The sequence below is a fragment of the Eublepharis macularius genome, chromosome 5 (genome assembly GCF_028583425.1).
Source record: "Eublepharis macularius isolate TG4126 chromosome 5, MPM_Emac_v1.0, whole genome shotgun sequence".
Classification (NCBI taxonomy): Eukaryota; Metazoa; Chordata; class Lepidosauria; order Squamata; family Eublepharidae; genus Eublepharis; species Eublepharis macularius.
In genome coordinates this window covers 116,849,236-116,867,143 of record NC_072794.1, presented here as the reverse complement: position 1 = coordinate 116,867,143, position 17,908 = coordinate 116,849,236, and the positions used below count along the sequence as shown (strand labels likewise).

At 42.5% G+C, this 17,908-nt stretch overlaps 1 protein-coding gene across 1 annotated transcript in view; it reads right to left on the bottom strand.

Moving 5' to 3' along the window:
• Positions 1–17,908, bottom strand: part of PFKFB2 (6-phosphofructo-2-kinase/fructose-2,6-biphosphatase 2) — a 59,370-nt gene that overhangs the window by 21,136 nt on the left and 20,326 nt on the right. Inside the window, exons 7-13 of the mRNA XM_054979922.1 lie at positions 12,039–12,163; positions 7,103–7,310; positions 5,829–5,975; positions 5,372–5,476; positions 4,415–4,544; positions 3,545–3,607; positions 2,665–2,738 (exon numbers count right to left, since the gene is read on the bottom strand). Of these exons, the coding sequence (XP_054835897.1) occupies positions 2,665–2,738; positions 3,545–3,607; positions 4,415–4,544; positions 5,372–5,476; positions 5,829–5,975; positions 7,103–7,310; positions 12,039–12,163 (852 nt within the window). The remainder of the gene's footprint in view (positions 1–2,664; positions 2,739–3,544; positions 3,608–4,414; positions 4,545–5,371; positions 5,477–5,828; positions 5,976–7,102; positions 7,311–12,038; positions 12,164–17,908) is intronic.

Genomic DNA, 17,908 nt, shown 5'->3' with positions numbered 1-17,908 from the left:
TCTGCACAACATCCTTCTCCTCCTGCTCACCTTCCCATCACCTTCCACAGTTTTCCACCTTGGCTTTAATGTTTATAGAACTTACTTTGAGTCAGTATGTCTAGAATTATTACAATCAAAGCAGGTTAGCCCACATATGGAAAGGAAAGTGCAGATTTCCACATCTCCTTACCATATTTGGCACCATTTCCCCTTCCGCTCCTGAGGGGAGAGGGGTTTGCTGATTTTTAAAAAAATAATAGTAAGCATATTACTATAACACTGTAGTGATTTACCTAGTACTAACTCTTTGAAAAGCTGGCAAAAAGCCCTCCGGCAGTTGGGTGGTGATGGTTGACACACACAAAAGGATAGGGAAGGAAAACCAGAAAACCACGTGTGGATACTCTGTTGCCATTGCAAATGCCTTTACATTTGCAGCATCAATGAGTCCACACTGGAGAACCATTCCCATGTGGGAGCAGCCTGGCTTACCAATTTTAAATACATTTTAGTTTTTTCAAAGTCCTAAAATGGCATAGTAATAACTCTTATTCTATCCTGCAGTGCTTATACTCATGTTTATGCAGACTTTACTGCTCTTCTCCCTTGTAGTATTTTCATTACTGATTTTATGTCCTCTTTCCCAAGACCCAGCACAGATAATATCACTGTATCCACTCTCAACACATCCGTCTACAACATTATAAATCCCTTCATGGAGTTTAGGATGGTCTACAGGGGTCTCTCAACCGCACGTTCTCTTCACAACAATCCCTTGAGGTAAGTGGGAGTAGGAGTGACCGGACAAAGGTCACACAGTGAGCTTCCATGGCAGCTTGAAGAGCTGAACTTGAGTCTCCCAGAACTTAGTCCAACGTTCTAACCACTGTACCACTCTGACTGTAAATGAGACAGGGGAGGTGAAAAGAGGTATTATTGCAGAAGAGAGAGTTTTGCTTCATTGGACAGAGGAAGAAAACTCTTTTGTAATACAAATGAACATTCTGCTCAAATTAAGATTTGTATTCACATTACAAACTGACTGAAAGAACGTGGGTGTGAAAATGCTCAAAGACTGAAATACTTCCCATTAGTATGACCCCATAAAATAAATATTGATGTTATCAATGCTCTGCAGTTTTATTTCTTGAAATATAATGGCCAAACTAGCAAATCCATGTGCAAACAGGTGCTTTAGAACTCTCTCGTTCTTGGCCAAGAAACTCTGCTGTGAGACTGTTCAGCACTATCAGCTGCAGCTCAGCAACTGCAGAGCTAAAGCCAAGAGGACCAAGCATCCAATATTTAAAGCATTGCCTTGAAGTGCAAGTGAACCATTTTTAGATCAATATTAACTAGGTACAACGGGCTGCATAGTTATACTGAGCCCCACAGCAACTTTGCCCCAAGCAATCAAAAATGGTAGCCAATTGACTTCAGCCCCAGAATGGAATACAAATTATTCACTTTTCCTCAAATACCAGAATATTACATAGTGCCATTTTGACAACTTTGGCACTTTAATGAAATAATATACAAATTGCTTCCTGCTCTTGACACACTTTGGTATCTACTATCCGAGTATAAAAGTCCCTTCCTAATTTTTAACGGAGTACAAGAACTTATTGGCAATTCTGAATTTGTCTGCTTTAGAAACTTGCAAATAGGTTACCTGCAATACAGTGATTAATGTGTTAGTGGAATTAAATTTTAGCTCATTTCCTACTACTCCAGATTTCTGACTGGGTCTGGCTGTGGTAAAATTCTCCTCATTTTGTGACAGTGATCTACAGTCAGGAAATTTACAAGTGTCACCAGCTGATATAAACACAGGTAATGCATTAGCACTTTGTAAATGGCAGCCCGTATTCATCAGACAGTCCCACATATCTAGAGATAATGGCTCAGTTATTTGACAAGGGTATCAACAAATAGGTGACTGGCAGTGCAGTCCTAAGCAGAGTTATAGTCAATAGGCTTAGAGGGCTGTACCTCTGTTAAGGATTGCATTGTGAGGTACTGAAACTCAACTTTTGAAGGTTAATATAGCTGTCACCTTCACATTCCAGAGTGAAACACTGAAGCCAACAAAACAGACTGTATCTGAAATACGATAATGTCCCTTTTTGTTTGCCATCAGTGATGCACTTTAAAGCTGTAAAAAAGACAAAGAACAGATTTAGAACCTTCATGTCAATTTTTTAAAAGAAATGCTAACATGAAAGGCAGTTACTCACTTTAAAAAAGAAATAAAGACAAAGAAAACTGCCTGTCATTGCTAAACAGTGTTTAAAGAATTTTATATCTGAGTTTTATTTTTATTGAGAATTTTCCCATCGTAAATTTGTTTGCTATTTCCAGTCTGGTAACATACCTTGGTTTGTTTTGAAAAGCAAACAACTACAACTGGCTTAATTTTTCACACACAAAGTTATAGGAGGGCTGTGTGCGCCAGAAAAATCTTAATCTCTTCCAGGATGAAGTCATCAGCTGAATTAAACTAATAAAATCCCTTTGATTGCTAAGGCTTTACAACAATCCCTTCATGACTCAAAGAAACCAAAGTTCTTAGGCCTAAACTGTTATTATCAGGAACAATCTTATTCCAAGCAATTCAGGGCAACAGGGGCATGGGGTGCAAGTTTAGGAACACTTGAAACAGAATTTGTCCACAGTACATACTGCTGTAGTGGTTGGCTTGTCTCGGTGTGTGTCCACAGCTTCAACATTCAGGGAGATCATTTCCAACTTACAACCTTCATAAATGTCAAAGTGCAACATTAACTTTAATACCATGCATTTTTTAAAAATAAATGGCACTATAAAATTATCGGAGACACAAATACTATTGTCTTAGATGGGCTGAAGTACAATCCTACGCAAATTTACTCCAGTCAATGGACTTAGACTGGAGTAAACTTGCATAGGATTGCACTATTAATCTTTTGCAGCAATATAAAACAGGAATCCATGGGCGCTGTAAAGACTACATCTGATGAACTGAGCTTTGACTCATCAAAGCTTGTGACGGTATAAATTTTTGTTAGTCTTTAAGGTGCCACTGGATTCCTATTGTATTTTAAAAACAGTACACTAAGAAAAAGAAATATTGACTTTAGCTGACTCCAAAATTGAAAGGGGAGGAATGGTAAGATGAGAACTGTGGGGATGAAGAGGAAGATAAAGAGATGGGGTCTTACTGAAATTCCATAATTATCCTAGTTTCCACAAAACGTTTAGCTGAGCTGGTTTCTTACCATATCTTACCATGACAATCTCTTCAGTGACATAGAGTGGGTGCATGCTGTCAGATTTAAAATGGGAAAACAAGTTTCAGGGAGGCTAACAGTGGCATCCTAAGAAAAGTCACACCCTTCTAAGCCTATGGATTTCAATGGATGCAGAAGGGTGTAACTTGGTTGAGGATTGCCCTGTAAATAACTGTTTCATAACTCAGAGAAGGAAAAGACATCTGAAACCAAATCTTAAGCTCCAAGTCATCAGTGTCCCCCTTCCCCATCACCTGACACATGCCCATACAAGTAAGTAAGCAAATACTTACCATAAGCAACTGGAGTTAGTTTTAAAATGGTATGCAGAGGACATCTCAGATACGGTAGCTCATCTATAAGATTACAAAGAAGAATTGAAGAATAAACATTGTAGGTAGGATCTAGAATGCAAAAGGTACTTTTTGCAACTGCTCTGTTGCCACAATGCAACTTTCATCTTATGTGAAATTTATTTTCCAACACAGAGACTACTTAGCACATAGGACATGAACAAATAAGCTACAGAAGGTAGCTTAGCAGAGAGGGTTGGATCCAGCCAACTGTTCTGCTGGTGAAAAGTTTCTCTGACCGCCAAAAAGCCTACACTGGGGATCATGGAACTTGCATAGGCAAAAGAAATAGGGAATACATGTTGTAATCAGGAGAGGAACTGGGTGAGATTTAGTAAACTGACTAAACCCTGAGAATCTATCATCTACGGTCAATGCAGCTGTCGAGAATATAGCATTCTTGCACCATTTGGGTAGCATAGATTCTTCGATGCTATGTAATATATGGATCTTTTAAAGTATAGCATTTTCATTGAGACTGTTATGCTAAACAGCATGAAATAAAATTAACCAGCTAGCATGTGAATCTAAATTAAGACCAGGGGAACACAGTAAGTGCTTAATTTTATTTTCCTTTTAGTGCTGTCTTACTGCACCATTTATTCTCACCACCAAAGGACATCTACCACATTCCTGCTACATGTAAATACCACGTCCCCCAGGATCAGAAAAGGATTTCACATGCAAGAGTTTGTCTGTTTTTATACTATCATAAGTGAAACTTGGGGGGGGGGTGAGGGGGGGAGACATTCCACTTAATTACCTCTTGAGCTTTACCAAAGAAGTATAGAGAACTGTCTGGTTTCTCACCTGCGCTCTTATCAAGGAAATAGGCCAGCAAGCATCTCATAACTGCCTGGTGAGAAATAACTAGGACGTTACCCTGACGTTCCAGCTCCATAATCACAGGTTCCAAACGCTGAACTAAATCTTGGTAAGACTACAATGTAAGAAAAATATTAATATTAATCTAAACAAGAGATATTCATCTGATTTTACCTAGTCAAGAGAGTTGAAAGTGTTTATTTTTATTGTTTCCTCTTACCTCCCCAATGATAACAATAAACCATGTGGATGACCACTGTCATCCCTTCCTGAACACAATTGTTACTTATTATACCTCTATCCCGCTCATCCTTTAGAATGCTCAGAGTGGCTTACAGTTGCTTAGCTACAGCCAATGAGAGGATCCACACCATTCTAAACAAAAATGCTTAAGAGAGGCAGGTACCAAGAGAATTATACCAGGTTAAAGGGACTTGCTGTATTTTTAAGATCAAAAATTTTGTTCCACATTATGATAATACTTGAAAATATAACTTTTTATTCCTCTGCTATTTCCATAATCTGAATCATCCCCTGAGGCCATCTGCCATAAAGAGGGAAACACACTTATATCCTCATGGTACATATATGGTTTCTCCCATTCAGAAAATAATGACCTTTGGGAGAGGATGTTCAGATTCCAAAAAACAACATGGGGACAAAGAGCTATCCCCCACCTGACTGCAGTCCCACTCTAGTTTGGGGCCCTGCAAAGATGTAATGTAAAATTCTAAAAGGAGCTGGAGAGCCATTCATCTTCATATTCAGTTGACTATAAAAGTACAAAAAGTACATAAAGTCATATCTTTGATTATGTAGATATGAGGCTATCTGGGGAACTTTTTTTTTTTTTTTTTTTGCAATTGCTGCCTCACATCTCTACCTGTAATTTAAATGGTAAAAGTGGTGATATTTTATTAATTGATAATAAACTCCCCTCACTTCTCCTCCAGGATAGCGATAAAGATATTTATCTTGATCCCGAAGTGCAAACTCCTCTGGGTACTTCCTTTGAATTTCTCCATAGGTCATTTCCTCACATACTCCCTGGGAAAAAAGAGAAATTAATTTCAAAAGATTAAAGAAAAGCAATCTGCTTTGAGAGATCATGATGTTTTTCAGTGGGTTGGATCCCACAGCTCCATTCTGCTAGCAGTGGAATTTTCCCCTGATGCAAGATGCACAATCTCATATGCATGTACTTTGGAGCAAGAACCACTGAACATGGTGAGATTTATTCTAAGAAAAGATGTACAGGGTTGGGTGGGAACTTTTGAGATCAAGCCTATTTCATGGAAAATGCTCACAACTCCCTTGCTTACGTGAGAGGTTGCAATTTCTTGAAGGAAAGAAATATTTATAGTATAGCAGTATTTGGCCTCTCTACCATGCTACTCACAGCATCAATCTCATTAAGAATTTTCCACTGCTCATATGGTACACCTAGAGCCTCTGCTGTCTGGATGGTTCTCTTCAGCTGGCTAGTCCACACCTTCAGATCCACAATTTCCTGCTCTCTGATAAACTTCTTCAGTGCTTGAGCAAACTAGAAAGCAATAAAGTATATTGAGATGTTTGTGTCATTTCTGTATTGGGAAGAGATCTCCCCTTCTTCGTTAGGAAGAGAATACCAACCTAAGTCTGAGGCTTCTTACATTGGCACAGTTTTTAAGTGATGATAAACTAGTTGAAATAGCTGGGGCTCTTCAGGTGTATGCCCTCCCTCCTTTTCTTTGCCTTACTTAAATATGTCCACATTAATAGCAAATGACTGTTGTCACAATCATATCACAAACTATGGTTTGTTCTTTGACTCAAAGCTAGGAGTCCACAGTTCAGAAAGGAAGTTTGCAGCTTAGACAAAATAGTAAATTATGGTTTTCTGTAACAGCAGAAGTGTGTTACACTTTAGCCACAAGAAGACAAAAGGATTCCCAACTTTGTTCTTGTAAGATCAGGCTTGTTCATGTTGATTGTCTGAACTATGGCAATGCACAGGTGTGACAATGATGCAGGGAATGTTGACTGGAAATACACATGAAAACCTCTCCCCAAATAACATAAAGATCACAGAAAATTGTTACAGCTCAGTCCAAACATTATCACTTATCTAAAGGGGATGAATTTACAAGATGGCAAAAATTACTTGGTTTAAATTTAAGCAGCTTTCTTATGCAAATGGCTACACACAGCATTACAAATGTAAATGGTGAGAAAGGATTTTGACTCTGCTCAGAATGGATGTCTTAATAGGGGTGGTGGTTTGTTTTTTTTCATAAGTCAAAAAACTTGCAAGTGTCCCCAGAATTCCACAATAATTGGAATATAGTTCCACAAACGAGAATCCAATCATTGGAATCAGAATATGATGAAATTTCTTTTGGGCATGATTATTGCATGTTTTTACTATTGAGATTCCCTGAAATTGAACATCAGCAGAAATTCTGAACCACAATTTTGATTCTATAGGGTTGTATCCTATGCTTTGTTCTGTTCATGCTAGCAGCACTTCTGCTTGAATGAGATTTTCATTGATTTCCCTCCTTCTGCTGCAGGCTCCCTACAGCCGCCCACATTGTTCTTGACAATTCATCAACATCCAGGGACATGATTTTGATGAATAGAGCATAGAGAGCACTCAGAGTGACAAATCTTACCCTTTGGGGGCCATACCTGTTTCCCTCGTGTTGACAGGCCTGAATCCCCACCAATCTTGCTGACAAGGTTGCATTCACTCTCACCATGTCTACAAAGGTAGATGGTGCGTGGCTGAACATGAATATTCATGAGGTAATAGACAATTTTACTTTGAATGTAATCCTGGACACGGTTGACAAGGAAACGTTGCCCCACGTTAATCACTTTGATGAAAGAGAGATCTCTGCAATTAAGAAACATCAGGTATCAAAGTTATCATAGTATTTCAATAGGGATTTTCTTTTGCATATAGATGAATTATGACTGCTTAAGGGCTCTGTATACTATTTTAGTATTGATGAGGTTATGGATTTGATTTCACCAGCAGTGATTTGTAGAATCTATCCTGGAAATGCAAGAATTTATGAGGCACCATTGATAGCTGGGATTGCAAAGTTTAAATTATTTGAAGAAGAGCATTTGTCTAACATTAAATATTAACAGGGTATAAATGGAGGTGGATGTTTAAGGGCTGATACAGTATCTTTATCATTTATTGATTGGAGCATCAACTGATAGCTTGAGTGGAGCAAGAGGTCATCACAAATGAATCACCACCAACGGAACCTTTAAAAACTGGGAAACTGCAAGGACTTGAGGGCGGGGTGTCATTTATTTTTCTCCTGTATCCCCTTCCCAACACTATTTCCTCTTTCCCTCCTCCTGCCAACCCACCATATTCTCTACCCTTTCCCTACTTCCTTCACTTCTTCTCACTCTCAAACCAACCTTTCTTTTGTCTACCCCACAAGTCTTCACCTTTATTTACTTCATTTATCTCCACCTTGCTCTCCAATGAAGACCCAAAGCTTATATTCTCCTCCTCCATTTTATTCTCAAAACAAGATATATTAGGCTGACTGAGAGTGACTGTCCCTAGGTCACCCCACAAGCTTCCATAAGAAAATGGAAATTTAAACCTGGGTCTCACTGGGTTTCTCACAATGAGCTGACTCACAAAAGCTCATACCCTACAACAAATTTTCTTAGTCTTATAGGTGCCAATGGACTCTTGCTCTTTTCTATTCCCAGATCTTAGTCTGACTGTCTAACAACAACAACACAGAGTTGTTTCTGGGTTTCTCACAGTGAGCTGTGACTCACAAAAGCTCATACCCTACAACAAATTTTCTTAGTCTTATAGGTGCTAATGGACTTTTGCTCTTTTCTATTCCCAGATCTTAGTCTGACTGTCTAACAACACCAACACAGCATTCCCTCCTCCTGCAGCCTCTTCCTGATATAACCTGTCTTTCACCACTGTAGCCTTCAGGATTCTCACCTCAGGGCTGTTGGAAGAAGCACTGTCTGGTGTACAAAGAGGAAGAGAAGATGATCCTATAGGGGGTAGCAGGGGCTAGTCACTTAGGGCCAAGCTACACATGACGAATGACACTTGAACAGCAAGTGTATTTCTCCCTGTTCACTTGCCCTCCACTCAATCCACTTGCTGTTCAAGTGTCATTCGTCATGTGTAGCTTGGCCCTTAGGAACGTGAGGTCAACACCTCTCATTCTACAGAGTGTCACTACCTTGTCTTCTCAGAACCACTCTCTCTCAGAGCCCAGCTACAAGTGACGAATGACACTTGCCTGGCAAGTGAACAGAATCACGTGTATTCCTCCCTGTTCACTTGCCATTCACTTGCTCTCCACTTGATCAAGTGGAATGCAAGTGAATGGCAAGTGAATAGGGAGGAATACACGTGAGTCTGTTCACTTGCCAGGCAAGTGTCATTCGTCACTTGTAGCTTGGCTCTCAGTCAGATTGATACCTAGAAGTCTATCTCTATCTTTCTTTTCTATCAAGAATGTTAGTTTCTAAATAAACTTTCTTTCCTCTTCAATCAGTTTGCATGGTTATTGTTGTGTAGATACTCAGCCTACAAGGGGCACCCCATTTTTGATCCCCATCTTAAATCAGCATGGGCTAGCAATTATGGCAGTTAAGTTATGTCTGGATGTAATGGAATGCAGAACAGCACATCCCTCAATCATGCAAAAGCCGTTCCTAAGAAAGATTAAACTGGATGGCCATCTCCCCAATGACTTCGGAGCCTTCTCCTTAGGCAATGTGACCCTAATGAACAACCAAAACAATAAACAATGGACAGACTCTAGCCAGCTCACTCCTGCCCTTCCCTAATCTATCAGTCATTCAGCCATGATTCTATCTTCACTAGTCTTCTCAAGGGAGCACACTTCTGTTTGGTTTTTCTTGCTTGTGCTTCTTGTTCATTTTGCTCATCTTGCTCTACGGAAACCAGGGAAAACTTCCCTTTGCAACATTAACATAACCATCACTCCAACTTGCCCTTCTCCAGGAATCTTTATCACTCCCCCATTCAAATATCAGCATTTCTTCCCCTCCTCAGTAACTAGCTAACAGCCTCATTCTGAACGTTCTCTCACTTGACAGTTAACTTTAAATCACCCAAGAGAATTCAAACTTTTTGGCTTCAACCCAATCCTGAGTAAGAAGCAATCTGATCTTAGCACTTTTAACCCCCAAATCCCCAATACTTTGCAGCAGTTTTTCCTGATAGTCAGCTACTACCCCTGTATGACTTGGCACAGGCTCCTTGGAGACATGAGCTGGTCTTTGTCTCCACTCTCTTCCACTCGCCACATCAGGACTCTACAGGATTTCCACACTCTACAGGACAGGCCATATGGTCTTATTTGTCCACCCGCAGTCCCTGCTTTCCTTTATAAGCAGGTATCTGTTAAGGAAACATTTGGCTTCTTGTTAATTCAACCACTTGGTAATTGCTAGTGGGCCTGCCTAATTAAGTCCTCCCTCAAAGGACAAAACAACCCTAGAAAGAGCCCTGAACTGCCCCTTGCCTTTTACTGACAGAAACCAAAGCTTCAACTGGCAGGGTTATTTGTTTCTTAAAACTACCGGTGCTGCTTCTATTATTTTTTTAAAACTCCCCAGGGTATTTCTTTTAGATTCCAGATTTTCCTGCAAACCTGGGGTTTTCCTCAGGTTTGTAGAAAGATTTGTCTTATCTGTTCAGGGCCACAGCCTGGGGATTTAAGTTTCCAGAGATATGGCCATGTTAAGAACTAGATACATTGATGATATCATCATGTCAGTTCACTCAGGCCTCATCTTTCCAGAGGTGAGTGGATGTCAGAGACAGGGCTTTCTCTGTGGTGGTGCATTATCAATGGAACTACTTCCTGCATCAATTCTGCTGATACTCAAGTTTTTGGTACAAGGGGAAGATGTTTTTATTTCCTCGGACTTTTTACAATCTGTAACTGCTATTGTTGGCCCTTTCACTTGTTATCAGTTTTTCCTGCAGCTGCATGTTTTATGATTGTGACTAGGGTTGCCAGCTCCTGGTTAGGAAATTCCTGGAGATTTGGGGGATGCAGTCTGGAGAGGGCAGAATTTGGGTAGAGGAGGGACCTTATTAGGGTATAAAGCCTTAGAGTCCACCCTCCAAAGCAGCCATTTTCTCCATGGGAACTGATCTCTATGGCCTGGAGATCAGTTGTAATTCTGGGAGATCTCCAGCCACCCCCTGGAGTTGGCCACCTTAATTGTGATACAGTTATTTCAAGTGATGTTTATTGTTCTTTTGACTTTCTATTATTATTTGATATAAATTTAGTGTGGATCTTTTTAACTCTGCTGCCTCACTGAATTTTGTGGTATTTTATTTATTATGCTGGATTGTAAAATACTCAAAGAACCATGCTATGCGTGTATGAGTAAAAAAAAGTCTAAATAATGCCCCTCTACACACCTTTTGACAGAATGAGCTATCAAGTGTTGAGCAATCATAGTTATGAATAGGCAGATGTGAATTAGCCCCAGGTTAATATTATATTCTTGTTGGGAGGCAAGGAGATCCCCCACTCCAACTGGGAGTTGCCACAGTCATTCCCCAGGGGACTGCCATCTCAAAGAGCCACCACCTGAGCTACAGTTCACTGTCTCAGTGTCACTGGGCAGAACTCAGGGAAGTAACATGACAATAGGTCAAGCAACTCCTGACCTCTTGTGAGGAGGCTGGCCTTCTTTGCAAGAGGATGGGAACAGCCAGGGGGCATATGCAGTTTGCTCCACTACCTTTAAATGGTCTTGGAAGGAGCCAGTCAGGACTTCCTTGGCTATTTGCTCCAGTCTAGGCAGGAGGGCAGCTGGTGAGAGCAATCCCCACCCCTCTATCTGAGGTCACTTTGGTGGCATCCTTGGGTTGATATGACCAGGGCTGGGAGTCACCTCCCTATGTATTCTATCATCCTGGTTGCTATGATGGTCATGCCAGCTTTGTGCTCTTTCTTTTTATGCTTGTGCTCTCCTTTGCCTTTCTTCTGTTCCTTTTCTCATTCTGCTGGGCACAGGTAACTGAATACACTCTCTGCCTGGTGTACATGGACAGCACAAAATTGCATAAACAACACAACAGCAGTTACAGTTCATCCCTGTGAACCACAACTGGATGCATTTGTGTAAGAGACTCATGGTCCAAGCAGATGAGCTTCCAGAAGGTCCATGAGGTAATCTTCTCAATGATTTTCAAAGGGCGACTGCAGCTGCTAAGAGGGCCCCTGGAGATCTGGACACAAATTCCCTTTGCCGTATGTGAGGGCCAAGTACAGATGAGGACTGTTGCTGTTATGCCCTGAGCACTTCCTAATGGAAGCATGATCTGATCCTTTTGATATAACCCTGGACGGACATCCTTATTTTTCAGATATTACTCACAGGCACAGGAAGACGAAGTTCAGCTCCACTGTACTCCCTCTCCCTTTGCTTGATCAGAACATCCAAAGCCCTCCCAGACTTTGCTTTAGAATCCAATGGTGTGGCCCTGCATCTGCTCCAGTCCACTTCAATGCCTAATGCACAAGTTGCTTTGGAATGCCTGTTATTCCTTTGCTGTGCATCTTACTTGTCATAATTAACTGGATCAAGGGGCTGATAGGTGACCTTATAGCACTCGATGCGCTTCAGGAAATCATCCATCACGTTCTCTCGGTTTCTCTCTGGGTAATCAGGACTGGAGACCTTCACTTCCTGAGTAACCAAGAAGAGATGTCATTAGAAGTTAAACAAACATTGTACATACAAAGGAAAACATCACTAGTTAAGCTTCCAAACAAATACATATTGTTTATATTTCCTTGGCATGGAAACAAACAGCAATACTAAAGCAACAGCATAGCATTTGCCCTAGGGACAGACAGACCAAGCTGCCTTTACTTCTAGTTTTGTACAACCTGTTTGCAATACAGTTCCATCTTCTTTTTCATTTCTGACCTCTTACATAATTTGCACACGTGCCTGAATATATGGTAACTGCTTCTCTCATTCACTGAATCTAAAAAAGGGGCCATCAGCATTATGCTTCTTTACCAAGAAACGTACTTCATATAAAATTGCAGAAGCTTGATACAACTCTAGAGTTTTTAAAAAAGGAAAGTATGTACAAACATGAAAAAGATATATGTACAAATATCTGAAAAACTCAAGTCAAAATGGATGACACACCGGTGGTTCCAGGCTGTGACCGCTCCCCCCCACCCCCCGCCCGCCAGCCCTTTTGTAAATAGTAGGTGCACAGGGGCCCAATTTGGATCAGATCCATGGTGTGCATGCAGAATGCCAATCTTCTTCCCCCATAACATTTTTTCAAATGTTAAATGGGCCTGTGAAGCAGCTGTTTCTCATGTTGGGACAACCATACAGGCATACTGTGTGTTGCTTGTACCAATGAAACAAACACCAGCTTTACAGTACCATTTCAGGTAGGGGGAAAAGGGCAGGGGCGAAATGTTAAGTCCCCTCCCCTCTTGCCAGAGTCCTGATTTGCATCAGACCCAGACACCTCTGCTATTTACAAACTAAAAACACTTGAGAGCTTCAAACCAGAAACTCCCACTATCTTCTCTAGTTTCATCATCTGTTTAGAATTAGGAGCTAGGTATGTATTGCATGGATATGTGCTTAATATTTGACTATTATCTGCTGCTGCTATAACCTTAGTTTAATATAACCTTCAGTTGACTTGCATCTGAACCTGCCCACCTAACAGACAATGTGATGCAGTAGTTAGTGTGCCCCAATAAGACTTGGAAGACCTAGGTTCAAATCCTCATTCGGCCACGAAACTCATCAGGTGACCTTGGTACAGTCATTCTCTTGGCCTAACTACTTCATAGGGTTGTTATGAGGGCAAAATGGGAGGCGGAAGAGCCATGTACACAGCCCTGAGCTTCTGGAAGGAAAGATGGGATTCAAAAAGTAGAGACAGACTTCAGGTCAGCGAAAGGCATCTGCTTGACAGGAATCTGCTATTGCAAATTTCTGAATCATAGTGGCTATAGGATGGCTGTTGTGGGTTTTCCGGGCTGTATTGCCGTGGTCTTGGCATTGTAGTTCCTGACGTTTCGCCAGCAGCTGTGGCTGGCATCTTCAGAGGTGTAGCACCAAAAGACAGAGATCTCTCAGTCTAAGACACTGAGAGATCTCTGTCTTTTGGTGCTACACTAGGGGTGTGCAAGCCAAAAATTTTCGGCTATAGCCGAAAGTAGAAAGCCGAAAGAAGATTCTCTATCGTTAAAGCCGAAAGCCGAAACAAGAATCTCTTTCGGCTTTCGGGATTCTTTCGGCATTCTTTCGGCTTTTTTCTATGGGAAAATGCCTCCGTCTTCCAGGATGCCTGGAGGAGGCATTTTCCCACCGAATAAGCCCAAAATTGGTGGGGACCTTCCTCTAACCCTTCTCTAACAACCACCCAAGTTTCAGACAGATTGAACTTTGGGGGGCCATGTTATGGCCCCCCAAAACAGGTCCCCCATCCTCCCATAAGAAAGCGAAGGAGAAGCATATTGTTAGCATGCTGCTGCTCATCTTTCTTCATTATTTCCTATGGGGAAAAAATGAAGAGGCAGGCTTCCTTTGCCAGGGGTGGCATTTTGCATGCAAAATGCCCCCTTACCCTCAGGGGCCCTTCTCCCACCCCTTCTCCCACCCCCCACCAAGGCTCAGCCTGCTCCCACTTGGGGGGGCCATTTCATGGCCTCCCCAAGTAGGTGCTCTAATCTCTACCACTGACAGCTGGGGGAGGCTTGTGTTGCCAGGGGTGGCATTTTGCATGCAAAATGCCCCCCAACCCTCTGGGGCCCTTCTCCCACCCCTCCTCCCACCCCCCACCAAGGCTCAGCCTGCTCCCACTTGGGGGGGGGCATTTCATGGCCTCCCCAAGTAGGTGCTCTGCTCTCATCTCTACCACTGACAGCTGGGGGAGGCTTGTCTTGCCAGGGGTGGCATTTTGCATGCAAAATGCCCCCCAGCCCTCTGGGGCCCTTCTCCCACCCTTCCTCCCACCCCCCACCAAGGCTCAGACTGCTCCCACTTGGGGGGGCCATTTCATGGCCTCCCCAAGTAGGTCCTCTCAGCCCCTAAAGTCCACCCCTTACAGCCCCACACAAACCCAATTCCCCCCCAGCTGCCACACACAGACCCAAATCCCCACATTAGCCCCTCACAGACCCAAATCCACCCCCACCTGCCCCACACCCATAACCCCAGGAACAGGCTGGCAAAGGCCAGCCCTCTCCCTTTGTTCCCTATGCTGGGAACTTCTAAACTCTCTTTCCCTGGGCAATTCTGCACAGCCCAGGGGTGCCACAATGGTGGGCACACTTCTGAGTGCAAGCTGGTCCCTGTGAAAGAGCACCTGAACCACAGACACCCTCCCTCAAATTCCCCCACCACCTACAGAGATGGCTGGCCAGCCAGCCCCATTGTTCCCTATGATGGGAACCAACTGCACAACAAAGAATAAAACAAGAACAACACAAAATAAAGTTTTAAAAAAATTATTTTCTCCCTTCCAAAGTACAAGTAGGCAAAGCATTATGACACATTACACCAGCAGTCCCCCACACAGAAAAAATATAAACAAAACTCACTTAACATCAGAGAATCACAAAACACGATTCCTGTCAAAAACACTTTATTTCTTGAACAGCTTTAGGTTACACAGCAGGGGGGAACACCAAAGGGCATGGCAGCACTATCTTACACAAAAATAACACAACTCACTTAACATCAGAGAATCACAAAAGCACAATTCCTGTCAAAAACACTTTATTTCTTGAACAGCTTTAGGCTACACAGCAGGGGGGGAACACCAAAGGGCATGGAAGCAGTATCTTACACAAAAATAACACAACTCACTTCACATTAAAGAATCACCCCAAAAAATTGCTGTCAAAAGCACTTTATTTCTGTAACTGCTTTAGGTTACACAGTAGGAAGGCACCACAGAGCAGGAAAGCAGTGTACTACACAAAAATAACACAACTCACTTCACATCAGAGAATCACACAAACACAATTGCTGTCAAAAACGGTGAAGTGGGTTGTATTATTTTTTGTAGTACATTGCTATCATGCCCTGTTGTGCCCTCCTACTGTGTAACCTAAAGCTGTTCAAGAAATAAAGTGTTTTTGCCAGGAATTGTGTTTTTGTGATTCTCTGATGTTAAGTGAGTTGTGTTATTTTTGTGTAAGATAGTGCTGCCATGCCCTTTGGTGTCCCCCCCCTGCTGTGTAACCTAAAGCTGTTCAAGAAATAAAGTGTTTTTGACAGGAATTGTGCTTTGTGATTCTCTGATGTTAAGTGAGTTGTGTTATTTTTGTGTAAGATAGTGCTGCCATGCCCTTTGGTGTTCCCCCCTGCTGTGTAACCTAAAGCTGTTCAAGAAATAAAGTGTTTTTGACAGGAATCATGCTTTGTGATTCTCTGATATTAAGTGAGTTGTGTTATTTTTCTGTGTGGGGGACTGCTGGTGTAATGTGTCATAATGCTTTGCCTACTTGTACTTTGGAAGGGAGAAAAAAAATTTAAAACTTTATTTTGTGTTGTTCTTGTTTTATTCTTTGTTGTGCAGTTGGTTCCCATCATAGGGAACAATGGGGCTGGCTGGCCAGCCATCTCTGTAGGTGGTGGGGGAATTTGAGGGAGGGTGTCTGTGGTTCAGGTGCTCTTTCACAGGGACCAGCTTGCACTCAGAAGTGTGCCCACCATTGTGGCACCCCTGGGCTATGCAGAATTGCCCAGGGAAAGAGAGTTTAGAAGTTCCCAGCATAGGGAACAAAGGGAGACGGCTGGCCTTTGCCAGCCTGTTCCTGGGGTTATGGGTGTGGGGCAGGTGGGGGTGGATTTGGGTCTGTGAGGGGCTAATGTGGGGATTTGGGTCTGTGTGTGGCAGCTGGGGGGGAATTGGGTTTGTGTGGGGCTGTAAGGGGTGGACTTTAGGGGCTGAGAGCACCTACTTGGGGAGGCCATGAAATGGCCCCCCCAAGTGGGAGCAGGCTGAGCCTTGGTGGGGGGTGGGAGGAAGGGTGGGAGAAGGGCCCCTGAGGGTGAGGGGGCATTTTGCATGCAAAATGCCACCCCTGGCAAAGGAAGCCTGCTTCTTCATTTTTTCCACATAGGAAATAATGAAGAAGATGAGTAGCAGCGTGCTAACAATATGCTGCTCCTTCGCTTTCTTATGGGAGGATGGGGGACCTGCTTTGGGGGGCCATAACATGGCCCCCCAAAGTCCAATCTGTCTGAAACTTGGGTGGTTGTTAGAGAAGGGTTAGAGGAAGGTCCCCACCAATTTTGGGCTTATTAGGTGGGGAAATGCCTCCCCCAGACGTCCGGGAAGACGGAGGCATTTTCCCATTGAAAAGCCGAAAGAAAGCCGAAAGAATCCCGAAACGTTTCGGCTTTTTTCTTTCGGCTACCCGAAACGTTTCGGCATTCCCCGAAACGTTTCGGCATTCCCCGAAAGAAGCCGAAACACTTTTGTTTCGGCATTCTTTCGGCATTCTGAATGCCGAAACGCACATCCCTATGCTACACCTCTGAAGATGCCAGCCACAGCTGCTGGCGAAACGTCAGGAACTACAATGCCAAGACCATGGCAATACAGCCCGGAAAACCCACAACAGCCATCGTTCTCCGGCCGTGAAAGCCTTCGACAATACATCATAGTGGCTATACTTGGTAAACAGGTGGGTCAAAAATCTAATTGTTAAACATTTCATGACCAATTAAACTTCTGTGTAACCTGAAAGTCCATCAAATGTTTTAAATTATACTGTGGAATATCTTGTCTCCAGAATAAAACCCTTTGAATAAACTGACCAAGTTTATTTGTTGCATCTATAACTTGTCTTTGTGCCTGTCTGCATGCTTCTTCTTTCAGATGGAGCGTATCTCGAGCTGTGATGGCAGCTCTGAGCCCAAGACCATAAGCGAGCATGTTTTCCCTGTATATTTCAAATACTTATCTTTCTAAGAATCATTTGGAAGTGATGGCAAGAGACAGTAAGTATGTTTCTCTTTTGACATAGGCATATGAGGAAGGCAGAAATTTTCTCCAGGAGCTGGCCCATTTTGTGGAACCAGAGCAGGCTAGCATGGCACCTCACTAAGAAGGTTACTGTATTAATTTCTGCTGGACTACTAAGAATACAGATGGATGCAAAACCATACTGTCACTCGGCAGGGAGCAAAAGTAGCAGTAAAAGACATTAATTGGATTGGAAAGAAGAAAATGTGGAATAGCAGGTCTTTGTGCTCCATACCAGAGGATGTTTTGCAGGAGAAGGAAGATTTTGCAGAAGCCGTCATGGACAGAAAAGAACAAATGCTTTATCAAAAGGAGCAGAGTAAGGTGCACAAGGAGACAGCCAGATTGCTTTGGAATTAAGGTTAGTTGAAAAAACAGTGGTGGATACTGCAGGAGAGGACAGCTGC